Source organism: Podarcis gaigeae (genome assembly GCF_964106915.1).
Source record: "Podarcis gaigeae genome assembly, chromosome: 8".
NCBI classification, from domain to species: Eukaryota; Metazoa; Chordata; class Lepidosauria; order Squamata; family Lacertidae; genus Podarcis; species Podarcis gaigeae.
In genome coordinates this window covers 71,038,381-71,052,457 of record NC_139684.1, presented here as the reverse complement: position 1 = coordinate 71,052,457, position 14,077 = coordinate 71,038,381, and the positions used below count along the sequence as shown (strand labels likewise).

At 44.1% G+C, this 14,077-nt stretch overlaps 1 protein-coding gene across 2 annotated transcripts; it reads left to right on the top strand.

Annotated features, from left to right (window-relative positions):
• Positions 1–1,835: 1,835 nt before the first annotated feature.
• Positions 1,836–12,737, top strand: LOC310849947 (trypsin-like). 2 transcript variants are annotated; one of them, XM_083750976.1, is made up of 6 exons: positions 1,836–2,071; positions 5,358–5,456; positions 7,111–7,270; positions 8,873–9,126; positions 10,543–10,679; positions 12,245–12,737. In XM_083750976.1, the coding sequence occupies exons 2-6, from the start codon at positions 5,402–5,404 to the stop codon at positions 12,395–12,397; spliced, it is 759 nt and encodes a 252-aa protein (XP_083607102.1). In that variant the 5' UTR covers positions 1,836–2,071; positions 5,358–5,401; the 3' UTR covers positions 12,398–12,737. The 2 variants fall into 2 exon arrangements, with proteins under 2 accessions (XP_083607102.1, XP_083607103.1); XM_083750977.1 differs by lacking the exon at positions 1,836–2,071 and adding an exon at positions 2,205–2,494 and having other exon boundaries at positions 5,363–5,456.
• The last annotated feature ends 1,340 nt before the right edge of the window (positions 12,738–14,077 follow it).

Below are 14,077 nucleotides of genomic sequence, written 5' to 3'. Positions count from 1 at the left end.
AGGGAACTGCCAGAAGGACCTCGGCACGGGACCTCAGTGTCCGGTTCCACAGTTGAACAGCTCTTACCATAAGAAACTTATTCTTGATGTTTATTTGGAGTCTCCTTTCTTGTAACTTGGAGCCATTGGTTTGGGTCCTAGTCTTTGAAGCAGGAGAAAACAAGTTTGCTCCATCCTCCATGTGAAAACCCTTTAGATATTTGAAGATGGCTATCTTATTTCCTCTCAGTCTCCTCTTTTCCAGCCTAAACACACCTAACTCCCTCAACTGTTCCTCATAAGGCTTGCTTTCCAAACCCTTGATCTTCTTGGTCACCCTCTTCCGCATACGTTCCAGCGTGCCAATATCCGGCATAAATTGTGGTGCTCAGAAATAGACACAGTACTCTAGGTGTGGTTTGACCAAGGCAGATTAGATTGGTAATAAGGCTTTCCTTGATCATGACACTATACTTTTGCTGATGAAGTCTAGAATAGCAGGACCCTTTTTGCTGCTGCGTCACACTGTTGACTTGTGTTAAGCTTGTGCTCTACTAAGGCCTCTAGATCCCGTACACATGTACTACTGACAATGTTCATGTTGTATGCATCAGTTCAGTAAATGGACTTTAAAATTTCTGTCTTCCACGTAGCGTTTTATTGACCTTCTGTGTGAGTTGATATGTTAGTTGCTCTTTTGGGGGTGAGACTGGCCCTACAATTCTATAGACCCTGGGAGGACATCCCAGGGGCCATGGGAAGCATTTTATCTCCTTTTAAAGAAAGCTCTGATCTTGCAGAGGGAGATCAAATCTTGGATAATCCACAGGAAGTTTGTATCTATTTTAATGATAGCATCCCACAAACTGATAGATCTGTGCAGTCCTTTGAAGTGCTACCTGTGCAGAAATCTCATGAAGACACATCACAGCTCCTGAGAGGACGTGTCTTTTTGGCTTCACCTTGGGCATCCATGAGGTAGGCATGGACATATTGAGGAATGACCTATGCTTGTAGACTTCATCACGCATAGGTTTTTCATGCAAACCCAAAGCAATCAGTACCAGAAAGCCAACGCATGTAGAGATCTTCATCCATTAGCTTTCCCCTGCAGATGTCCAGACGTAATACACAGATATTGGGGGTGGGAGTTGGGTAGCCATGTGGCCTCAAGGTCAGGGTTAGAGGTGCAGCCCCAAAGTCCCACCATGAAATCCACAGGTGAAGGAAGCTTATGTCTTGAAGGTTACTGATGTTTGAATTATGGCTATTGATTATCCTAAAATCATTATTTAAGGCAGAGGAAGCCCATGTGGTGGCTTCCAAATGTTGCTGGACTCCAACTCCCATCATCCCAGACCCATCAATCATTTATTATGAAGTCACATACCCACTAAGCACCCCAGACCACTGGCCATGCTGGCTGGCACGGATGGGAACTGGAGTTCAACAACAGGGTTATAATTTGGAGACCACCCTGTTGGTTGTCTCTGCTTTCAAGATTTGGGAATGGTGTGTTTTAAAAGTGAATATGTTTATTGTTTGGCTATACACTGCTTTGAGGGTCAGAGAGGACATGGACAGTAGCCTAGAAAATAGATGTTGTGAATAAATGTGTAAAATGAATGAATGAATGCACACATAAATAACAGCGCCGACATAATATACTGCTTGAGGGCAACCACCTCACCTTGTCTCATGGGAGGGCCGGCTCTGCTTCAGGTAGTGTGGGGCAAGCCCATCTTTGGCTGATGCTACAGGGCAAGTGATTCAGACAACTTGCTCAAGGAAGAACAGGTGTCCGGTGGTGAGCAGAGAGAGGCTGTGTGATTCAGCCCTCAACACAGGCGATTTCTGAGGGCCTCTTCTTCTTCCTCCTCCTCTAACAATCACCTGTTATATCATCGGGAAGTCTGCATTAATCTGAACAATGGATTTGGTCCTAGTCACTCGGCTATGAAAGAGCAAGGCGGGGGTGTTAACAAACACTTCCTGAAAAGCCAAAGCCCGGTAAATCCAGGGCAGGACTAGTTGAAATAAAAGCCAAGAAGGGCCTGAGAGACAGTGTCTTGGATTCCGGCAGCCTTTGGGGGTAAGACATCTCTATGCTTCTATGGCTTTCTGTTTTCAAGGTCTGAAAACCACCTTAGGTGTATTGTTTTCTGGGTAGCGCATTTTCTCTGGGACATCTCTTTAAGGTTCTCCTCTGGAGGCAGTGGGAGTTAGCTGACAGGAGATCTCCGTCTTGATAGCCAACACCCTGATTTATTTGTTTCCTTATCTGAAATATCTGCAACTTGGTGAATCTGAACAGATCTGGGCAGGCTGTACAAATTCCTCTGCATGCAGCCTGCAGTCAAGGAGCGTCTCCCCAGCATAACCTCTCAGCGAGGAGCTGCCTGCTGTTGACTCAAATTGATACGTCTTTCTGCTTTCTCGTTGGAGTCTGCAAACCATAGATATATCTCTAGGCTGTCTACTCAACAGCTTTCAGTGCAGGATTTGAAAAAGGTTTGTTATGTTGCATGATAAGAATGGCACAGACTGAGTCACTCCAGAGTGATTTATATTGTTTCTTTGTTCTGCTTGTTGCCCCGCAAGAACTATTGATTGATTAGATCTAGATCCTGGAATCTTTATTTGCTCGCTTTCTAGAGGGCATCTGCATGGTGCAGTAATCAGAACATCCTCCTCTCATGTTTTACCTGTTCAGTTTCTTTTCTTTTTAACCCCAGACCATAGAAAATCTGACAGGAGCAGAATTTGCTCAGGCGGAGATGATATACCCTCCAACTGTCCCAATTTTCCAGGGACAGTCCAAGAATTACAAAAGCCACCCTGGGTTCTGATTTGATCCTTGTTGTTGTTGTTTAGTTGTTTAGTCGTGTCCTACTCTTCATGACCCCATGGACCAGAGCACGCCAGGCACTCCTGTCTTTCACTGGATTTGATCCTGGAATGTCCCTAATTCCGCTGACAGTGTTGCTGCCACCAAACTTGGGGAGGAGGGTGAGCCGATACTTGCCCTGAGTGGTGGCTGAGAGGGAGCATCCTGTTGCCTCTCCATGGCCTCTCCATGGCCGCTGCTGGTGACTTCCTCCCTTGAGCAGCTCGTAGTGCAGGGGTCAGCAATCTGTGGCCCATGGGCCACAAGCGGCCCATGGGGGTCGTTTAAACGGCCCACAAGCTGCCCCCGAACCGAGCTGCCCACTTGACGAGTCCCCGTGCACTGTGCTGGTTTAGCGGGGAGCGGGGACTCGCTTCCATGGCGCCGGGATTCGCACCTGTGCAGACGCAGATGCCAGAAATCATGTCTGCGCATATGCGATCGGGCCCATGGACTGGCCCAGAACATGAACTGGCCCAGGCAAGGTAAACCTTGCCGGTTCCTGTCGTAGTGGGTGAGGAGGAAGAGGAGAGGCTGTGGCCACCAAGAACCAGCCCTGCATGATGCGCTGGTTCTGAGCGGCAAATCATTTCCGGATCACATTGACATTTATATACCGTATTTTTCACTCTATAAGATGCACCAGACCACAAGATGCACCTAGTTTTTGGAGGAGGAAAACAAGGAAAAAAATATTCTGAATCTCAGAAGCCAGAACAGCAAGAGGGATCACTGCGCAGTGAAAGGAGCAGTCCCTGTTGCTGTTCTGGCTTCTGGGATAGCTGCGCAGCCTGCATTCGCTCCATAAGACGCACACACATTTCCCCTTACTTTTTAGGAGGGAAAAAGTGAGTCTTAATAGAGCAAAAAATACGGTATATCTATATTCAGTCCCTAAATTGGAGTGTGTATGTGCTTGCTTCCAGACAGGTTTATATTGTGGGATGAGTGTTCCTTATGCATGCAAGTTGTTGTGGGTTTTTTATTGTAGGGTCCACATGCCATCTTTGACACCAGAATGCCAGAATCCAGAATCTGGATGTACCCTTTTGGATTGGGGAACCCACCCACACCCCTTTTTAAAAAACACCTCTTGCCAGCAGCCTGTTTCGAAAATCAAAATGACCCATTTACAACATTAAGCCTGGAAGCACCTTGTGTGCTTACAGAGAGTGGGGCTCATGATCAGGAATGCAGTGATGGAGAAGAGAGTATTTAACCCTTTCGCTCTCCATAGTGTGATCCTAATGAAAATCCACCCTGACAACTAAAGCTGGGGAGAGGCGAACTGCCCTCTTGGTTACAACAGGTTGTTATTTGGATTCCAGAAGTGTGGAAGCTGAGTTGCTAATCCACAACCCTCTTATAGCAGAACAGCCATGGTTGGGGACTGGCAAATCACTCATGTCTGGAAGCAATCTTGGAAAAGATCAGATATAACTACCCAAGTGGCTGGAGATGGACTTCAAGCTAATTACTAACTCCACTGTCCTACACATTGTTCAGAATGAAGTGGTAAAATCTGAATGGTACCGTCTCAGAGTGCAGGGGTCTCTCTGTGTGTGAGAGAGATACTTTTGAAGGCTCCCCTGCATAAGAATTTTTCTACCTATAGTAATCTAGCAGACCAGGGAGAAGTGGCTGCACTTAACCTTTCTCTGTGATGTCCTAGTTTACCATGCAGGGAATATAAGGAGCATTTATGTGCAGGAACAATTGAAAACAGGACCTCCTACCTGTGATATAAAATGGCAGAGTCTGTCATCCTTCCATGTCAATCTACTGGTCCAAAATATAGCAGCCAGGTAACTGGCTGGGGTTCCATTTAGATGACACTAAACCCCCGTTTTATTTTAAAACACCTGCCTTGGTTGGCCAGTTTGTTTTCAGGCCCAATTTAAGTTGCTCACATTAGTGCTTAATGCCCTAAGTAAGCCAGGGCAGATGGAGCCCTCTGGGTTGCTCCACTGCTCTCAGAAGCTTGTGAGGTGGGGTGGTCCGGGAGGTGGCCTTCTCTGTGGCAGCCCCTATGTTGTGGAATTCCCTCCCCACAGAGGTGCGTCTGGCTTCTTCACTCTGCAGCTTTCAGTAAATGCTAAAGGTGTACCTCTTTCCTCTAACCTTGGGCACCTGAGATATAAATTTTTATGACCCACCCTATTTTTTGTGGTTGCGCTTTTCAGAATTGTATGTCTTAAAAACTGTTTTCATGTTGCAATTCAAATTGTTGTAACCCATGCTGGGACCTTGGGGTGAAGGGCCAGTAATTAACAACAACAACAACACCTCATTCTGTGTAAAGGGCAGAATGGCTCTCAGTTATTTTGATTCCCATCTCACATTTGTGGAGTTGTGGTGAAAAGAATAGGAGCAGGGTTTTTTGGAGTCTCCCTGCTATCTTCAACCGCCCTCCTTTCTCCCATTGCTTTCTTCGTGTCTCTGGAATTTCTAGAACAATTGAATGATTGCATTATTATCTCCTCTCTTACAGAACAGCTTATTCCTGGAAAGAATTGCATCCCACCCCCAACCACCATGTCGTCTCATTTACTGGAATTGCTGGCTGCCATCTTGTTCCTGGTGTCTCCTGGTAAGATCTGTAGGGCAGGCAAAATAAGTGTGTGAAGCTGTTGTATTTTTAGGTGTGGTAAATATGTTTGAGAGTGTACAGCACAGGATGTATCTAGTGGTTGAAAAACACATGGAAACATTTTTAAGCTGTTTGTTGGTGTTTTTTGGAGAACCACTGAGGTTAGATCAATAGAGCCACGTGGGCAGAGAATAGTGACAGCAGCATTGAGGGCCAGGAAAGTAGCACTGATTTAGACATTCTTTTCCAGCAGAATGTGGTGCTGGAATCCTGAGGTAGGAGGGTGGACTGCACCCTTTTAGACTACAGGAGGGTGATATTAAGAACAAGCCCAACAGGGAGTGGACTTTTTTCTCCCTGGAGATTTTACTTTTAATCTTTTTGATGTGGTAATGTAAAGAACTGATCTTAAGACTGGACTAAAAATGAGAAACTGAGGGAAACCAAAACTGGCAGATTTTCCCATCTTTAACAGCAACATGGTTTCCCAGTATTGCTGCGGATGTGACCTCTTCTTCCTTCAATTGCCATCACAAGGCTACCCAAGAACCATTATGTTTTGAGGAAAGGAGAGATCTAGTTTTCATAAAGGCTATCCCCAGTTGCTTGTCTTATTTGTTTTAATTCATGCTTTTTGTCTCAATATTTTTATGTAATCTGCCTTGTGAGGTTAGTCGGAAAAGCAGGATACAAATATCTTAAATATGTAGATAATAAATGTCTCTTTTAGAAGTTGAACATATCCGCCAAAATTCCCTCCGCCCCAGACTGAACTTTGCCTCCTCCATCAAACCCCAATATATATGTTTCTTTTTCTAGTATTGCAACTGGTATCTCCTAAAAACATAACTTGTGAAACAGGCCTTGGTCGTGCACCTATTCCTCACAAAGTGTAACTTAGGGGCTGTTCACAAATTACATTTGACTAGTGTACCGTCTGTGTGTGCATGTATACATGAATTTCCCAGACATAGCCAGCAGTCAGCCATTGGAAGCAGAAATCACTAGAATGCCTGGGAAAATCTGGATGTTGTTTGGCAACCCATGTTGGCAATGTTGTTTTTGGTGATTTTCCTAAAAAAAAGCTCAACAACTTTCGTCCCCTGCCCCCCCAAAAAAAATTCTGTCCGGATTTTCACTTTTTGAAATATGCCGATCCTAGCATACCCAAAAAGCGGAGATGTACATTTGCACAGTTATTCACATGTCATATTCAACATGTTTAGCAAGTGTGCCGTCTGTGTGTCTGTGTGCATAATAGCTGAGCTGTACAAATCAGCTAGTGTACACTCTTTCACACAAATGCTTGTACTTGTGCAGAGACAGCTTGTGGCCTCATTCTGTGCACTGGGTGAACAGACCTGTGATCACACAAAGTTGTTTGATTTGTCTAATTTATTTAAGAACATTCAGATTGCTGCTTGGTTGTAAGGAAACCTCTGAGCGGTTTACAAAAATATAAAACGAAACATTGAAATGATTGATAAAAACAGGTATTTGAAAATATTCAGAAGATGATTAAAATCAACAGTACTTAAAAAGAATAAATTGGGGACGTCCGTGGAAAATAGGGACGCTTGGAGGTCTGTAGCAACATATAGAGCTTCGTTTATGTGGCAAGATGGTAATGATTTGTGGTTTTATGTTCTTCCAGCTGCCACAGCAGATGAAAACCGGATAATTGGCGGGGGGCCTTGTCCGATCAATTCCCAGCCCTGGCAGGCTGCACTTTTTTCAGGCTTCAGATTGCACTGTGGAGGGACCCTGATCACCAACAGATGGGTGCTCACTGCTGCGCATTGTAAAATGGGAGTGTAAGTGTACACGGGCAGGGAGAGGGCTGGGGGTTTGTGTGTGCATGCGCACACATACGAATATCAATATTTGCACATTTGTGGACATGAGAGGCACCGTATTATTACACTCACTTAAAGCACTATGCTACCTCTTCAAACAGTCATGGTTCCCCCCCAAATAATTATGGGAGCTGTGGTTTGTTAAAGGCACTGAGAGTTGTTAAAGGTAAAGGTAAAGGGACCCCTTACCATTAGGTCCAGTTGTGGCCGACTCTGGGGTTGCGGCACTCATCTCGCTTTATTGGCTGAGGGAGCCGGCGTACAGCTTCCGGGTCATGTGGCCAGCATGACTAAGCCGCTTCTGGTGAACCAGAGCAGCGCACAGAAACGCCATTTACCTTCCCGCCAGAGTGGTACCTATTTATCTACTTGCACTTTGACGTGCTTTCAAACTGCTAGGTTGGCAGGAGCTGGGACCGAACAATGGGAGCTCACCCCGTTGCAGGGATTCGAACCGCCGACCTTCTGATCGGCAAGTCCTAGGCTCTGTGGTTTAACCCACAGCGCCACCCGCGTCGCACCTGAGAGTTGTTAGGAGAGCCCTAAATTCCCCTCACAGAACTTCATTTTCCAGAGTAGTCTTAATAACCAATCCCTTTCCCCAGGGAACTCATCACATCTAATCTCAGGGGCATTGTTACAGTGGGGCCTCACCCCTGCTTTTTTTTTAATGAAAAAAAACCCAAACATTGTTTTACTTTGACTATAGGAAGGCTGGGCACTGTACTGTAGCATTTCCAGCCACCCACAGTCTTCATATTCCAGAGGCATCGATAGAGACAAATTAGGATATGCAAATGTGTTGCAATCTTGTGACATCAAGACCCCTGCAAATCATATGCAAGCATGTGTCGACCAAGCTGAAGGCCACGCATTATGAAACTTCAGCATGGAAGGCATTCCCACACAGCATTAATGTAAATCTCACGTACAGTCATCATGAGTGATCTTACGTGGCAATGGAGTCTTGCTTCTGTTCTCAATCCTGCATAAGTGGCATCCAGCATCTGCATCCAAAAGACCTAATAATAATGAGCATTTGTGCAGTGCTTTTGAATGTTCGATGAGCTTCGCCTGCAATGTCTCACTGCAATTTATACAAAGCATAGATAGGGGAGTTTGCGGCCATCCAGAATCTGTTCAACTCTAACTCCTATCAGCTTCAGGAAGGATGGCCAATGCTCAGGACTGATGGGAGTTGGAGTCTAGCAGTATCTGGAGGGTCACAGCTTCCCCATCCGTCCTGTGAAAAAAGTGGATATACTTGACCATCTCTGTGAACCGTCCTGGGACCTCTGGATATAGGGCAGTCTATAAATTTAATTCACCACCACCATCATCTCTTTTTTCACTGCCAGGTAGAGTTGCCAACTTTTCTAAAGGTGCTGCTCCTATTCTTTTAGCAACAGTCTGGCATGCATGTTGGAAAATGTTGCATCTGCTGGACCTCTGCGATGCTGTTAAAAGTGCAGGATCAAGTCCAGTAAGAAAAACAAAGCAAAGCACTGTTGGCAGCACTCCTACCAGCCTAACTTGCCATTTATATTTATTTGCTCCTAGTCCTTTTCCTGTCCGTCTCGGGGAACATCACCTCAAACAACTGGACTGGTCTGAGCAGCTGAAACTAGCCTCAAAAGTCATTGTGCACCCGGGCTACGATTCTCGGACCAAGAACAACGATATCATGCTTGTCAAGTTGCTGACCCCGGTTTGCTTAAACAAAAAAGTCAACGTCATTGATTTGCCCACCAGCTGCCCTGTGCCCGGGACCCAATGCCTTGTTTCAGGGTGGGGCACCACGACAAGCCCCCAAGGTATGTTGCCTTTTAAAGCATCTCCTTTCAACCTAACGTTTATTTCTTATTTTATTTCATGACATTTTATTCCTGCCCTTCCTCTCAAAGGAGCACAGGATGGCAAATTACAAAAGAGTTAAAAACAAAGTAATAATACCCATTTTTTACAATCTTCACCACTAAATACTTCTAACCAGTGGCATAGTGTCCGGAGCCACACAGCAGGAGGGTTGTAGGGAGGGAAACTAACGGAGTACGCATGCGCATTCAACTGCCTAATGGCATCCGCATCACCCAGGTGATTGCAGCTGCAGAGATAAGAAAAGAAGAGTCTTTGGTAAAATGTGTATATTTGTGAAAGTTGCCTACAAAGTTGTGTACATTGGCAGAAATTTGTGCTAAAATGTTGATGAGTTTTCATAAGGACTTTTTTAAAAAAAACCGAAAGCCTTTGTGGAAATGTGGAGAACTGGATTTAAGATTGAAAAAACCGAGAAACTGAGAGAAACCGAAATGAATAGATTGGTACTTCCCCACTTGTACCACAAAGGCTGCAATCCTTTACTCATTTCATTTATTAGTCCCTATCCCTATCCCTATCCCTATCCCTATCCCTATCTCAAACCCACCATTTCTCTTATGGACTTCCTCTTCTGAAGGCATAAATAAGAACAGGACAGACATCACTGGGTGAATGAGATGGCTGTGATCATGGTCTGCATGCTTGATGAATTTGTGGATTCTGATACGAATTAATCTGAACTGCCATCTCCAGTAAAACCTGCAGAATGGAATGCAGATTTCATACTTCTCTGACTTTGTGCTGCAGTTTCATCTTTTTTTTTTTTTTTAAAGGCGTGTATGTATGTTAGGATAAAGTGCATTTAGAAATGCATACTTTGAGAAAAAAGGTGTTCAGAAATGCATAAGATGACAGGTCCTGCATCTTCTTCCAGTCATTGGACCAAATGACCCCAAGTCCTAGTATAATAATAATAATAATAATAATAATAATAATAATAATAATAATTTATTATTTATACCCCGCCCACTCTGGGCAGCTTCCAAAAAAAATATTAAAATACTGTAAAACATCAAACATTAAAAGCTTCCCTAAACAGGGCTGACTTGAGATGTCTTCTAAAAGTCTGGTAGTTGTTGTTCTCTTTGGCATCTGGTGGGAGGGCGTTCCACAGGGTGGGTGCCACTACTGAGAAGGCCCTCTGCCTGGTTCCCTGTAACTTGGCTTCTCGCAGTGAGGGAACCGCCAGAAGGCCTTCTGCGCTGGACCTCAGTGATGGGTCTGGAGACACATCGTGGAACGATGGGGCTGGAGACGCTCCTATGAGAGTGAGCGGGGGATACTGCTCTGTCCCCACCCATTCTGTAATGTTTGACACTCTCTCCAAACACTGTGTTGTTGTTGTTTTACAGCAAGCTTCCCCAGTGTTTTGCATTGTGCAAACGTCACCATTGTTGGTCAAGACGTCTGCCGGTCCATTTACCCTAATTATATCAATGAGAACATGGTTTGCGCTGGCTCTATGGAAGGAGGCACAGATGCTTGCCAGGTGAGTTGAATTGATTCCCACTAAGCCTGAGAATATTCTTGAGGACTAGGTGAATGCCAGTGGATAAAAGTGTTTTCTGGAATCTTGTAGATTAGCAATCTTTAACCTTTTAAGACAATCCACCTTTAGCCTAATCAAGCATTTGAGGACCCAGTTCTTCAGGTTTTTAGATCTTATTGTGATAGCTCTGCTGTTGTGATCTGTCTCACAATAAGATCCAGTGTTGGGTCACATCCTACCAGTTGAAGACCTGTACTAGTCAGGAAGCTAAACAAGAACTTTATTGTTCCTCTTGAAGAAGAACAGAACAGCAGATAGAACTAAGTCCAGTGCCACCTAGTGATGAAACTATATAATTACGCTTCCCATACAGCAGGAAACCAACTCTACAAGCCAAATGAGGCAGAGATGCAGTGAAACAAGAAATGAAACCACAGAGCAAATTGAATCAAGTGATAAAATTAACCACCAAAAGCAGTAAAACAAGAAACGGAACCATACGACAAACTGAATTAACCACCAGAATTAGCCACTGAAAGATAATTGCTTGCTCCTTCTGTGATTTCTTTCATTAATCTGGGCTTTTATCAGTGTCATCTTGGTGGTTAATTAAACCTGTGGTGTGATTTGGGTTTCCTGTTTCACTATAGCTCTGTTTGGTAGGGTTGAGCCACGAAGCTGGCCTCCCCAAAGTGACATCATTCCTCCTCAATGAGCATTAGGACCAGTGAGGGGCTTGCCTTAGTGAGAAGGGGCAAAGCCTTGAGGGTTGTATGCGTATGTCCCAGTGAGAGTCCCAAGGGCCAGAGAGAGAGTCATATTCAGCCTATGGGATGGAAATCCCTCACTCCCAGTGCAGTCTTCAAAACATCTTCTGTTCTAGATTCACCCTTGATGTTTCTAACAAGCTGCCTGAGACGAAAGACAGAATGGTGCCCTCACCACTTCACATACAGAAATTGAACAAAGTGGCAGCTGAATCTTACTTCAATACTGCTGATAGGGTTGTAGGTAAGACTAGTCCTACTCTGAGTAGACCCATTGAAATGAACAAACATGTGTAAGTTAGATCCATTCATTTTGATCAGGCATAGGCAAACTCGGCCCTCCAGATGTTTAGGGACTACAACTCCCATCATCCCTGGCTAACAGGACCAGTGATCAGGGATGGTGGGAATTGTAGTCTCAAAACATCTGAAGGGCCGAGTTTGCCTTTGCCTGATTTTGATTGATCTACTCAGAGGAAAACTTAGTTGTTTACAACCCATAGTCTTCCACTACCCATGAGGATGGCAAGCCATATAGTACATGGAGCTTGTTCGTCTGCTGCACCTCAATAGTGCCCTCCAGCATTTGCCACCTGAGGCGGCTGTCCAAATCTGCCTAATAGTAAGACAGGCCCTGTCCCAACAATAAACACACACCACTAATTAGTTATAAGAAACTTTAAAGATCTGCCACAGGCCTTGTGCAAATCATTCTCCCTGAGCTTTATTTACCTCACAGGTGAACTGTCAGTGAAGGATCTAGAGAAGTGATTGTGCTTTGTTTTGTTTTTTCTGCAGGGTGATTCAGGCGGCCCCCTTATCTGCAACGGGAAGCTGCAAGGGCTTGTATCTTGGGGCCCCCAGATTTGTGCACAACCTAGGAGGCCTGGCGTCTATGTGAATGTATGCAGATATGTGGATTGGATCCGAGAAACTATCCGCAATAACTGATGATCCTGTGGCAGTTGGAGCAAAGGAAGCTGCCTTATACCAAATTGGAGCACTGCTCCATTGAGTTCAGTACTGTTTACACTGACCAGAAGCAGCTCTCCATTGTTTTAAGGCAGAGGTCAATCCCACCCTTCCCTGGAGATCCCAGAGACTGAACCTACCACCAAGTGTTCTACCATTAAGCTACGGCTGCTCCTCCAACCCTGAACAAACTCTGAAGTGAGGGGGGAACACATTTGATGTTTTTGTTATGGACTTCACTAGAGTCCCCTAAGTTGGTTTGCGGTGTTTGTGACACTTCTTTGGCGCTATGTAAAAATGTACAATAATAAAACCTGGTTTTGACCACCAAATCTTCTGCTGCCCTCTGAAACCACCTCAAGCTGATGAATGCTTTTTGCTAAAGGGCCAAATTAGACACACCACCTTTTGTGCAATTAACAACAAATGACTTTTGAAAGGTAAATTGCAGGTGTGGGGCCCCTAGTCTGAACGGGACCCTAGCATGCAGGTTGGGGGTAGGGATGGAGGAGAAATTTGATTCCTGGCACATTTAAAAGCAAACTTATCTAATCTGAACTTTCCAAAACAAGATCTGAACTGAAATACAGCCATCTTTCAAAATCCAAAACTTTGCAATGCATTTCTCCAGTCACGTGTTGTGTACAAAAACACATAGACTAGTGTAAAGTGTGTGTATGGGTAAATGCATATATTAGTGAAAATAACACAAAGAAATGCATCGTGTAAGGGGAAATTGTTTGAAAAAGAAATGTATTCTAGTAGGGTTGCCATATTTCAATCCAGACACTTTTTTTTTTTGCCAAAGCTGTTGAACTATTTTTGCTAAATCTTGGAGGAAAAAAAATGAAGTTTTTAACCTATTTTTAAAGGGAAAATTGCCAAAAAAAAATCAACACCTCTGACCAGAAATTCCACCCAGACGTTATTTTTGATGGGCAGATCCTAATTATGTCTGGGAAATTCCGGACTTATGGCAGTCCTAATTCAAGTCAAAACTGTCTGTGAAATTGTGTTTATTAGGAGAATTTCACACTAAAATGCTGATGAATTTTCATGTGTTTTTTAAATAAATCACATATTGCTGCAGAAATGTGGAAAACTGAATTTAAGATGGGAAAGATAAGAAATGCAGACATACATAACTGACAGATTCATTTATACCAGGTTTGAACCTTTACCCCACCAGCAATTTACTTTAAAAAACCCATTCACACAATTGCTAGGCTTTGGGTTTAGTTTGACTCTAACTCTCTCACAATAGCAGCTCTCAGTGATGTGACTCTTATTGCCTGAAATCCAGAGTATCTCATTTTTAACAACAGGAAGACTTTTGATCAAGCTATGCAAAAACTCCCACTTTTTTGTTAGGACATCCAAAATTCTCTATTTGAGATCCCCAGCTCCTTTACAGAACTACAGTTCCCAGAACCTCTTGGTGGAAAAAAATGGCAGTTGGTCTCTAGCTAGATTTATCTGTTTGTTACATGTGCACATATACACAAACTCACAAGCCCTATTTATGAGTTCATAATAGGAATTACCTCAGGAAAGGAGAACCATTTTGGGCCTGAGGGCTGTGTTCTCCTTTGGGCAACATTCTAAGGACCACATTATTGTGATGAGCGGCACCAGAAGCAAAGCAAGTAGAGTAATGAA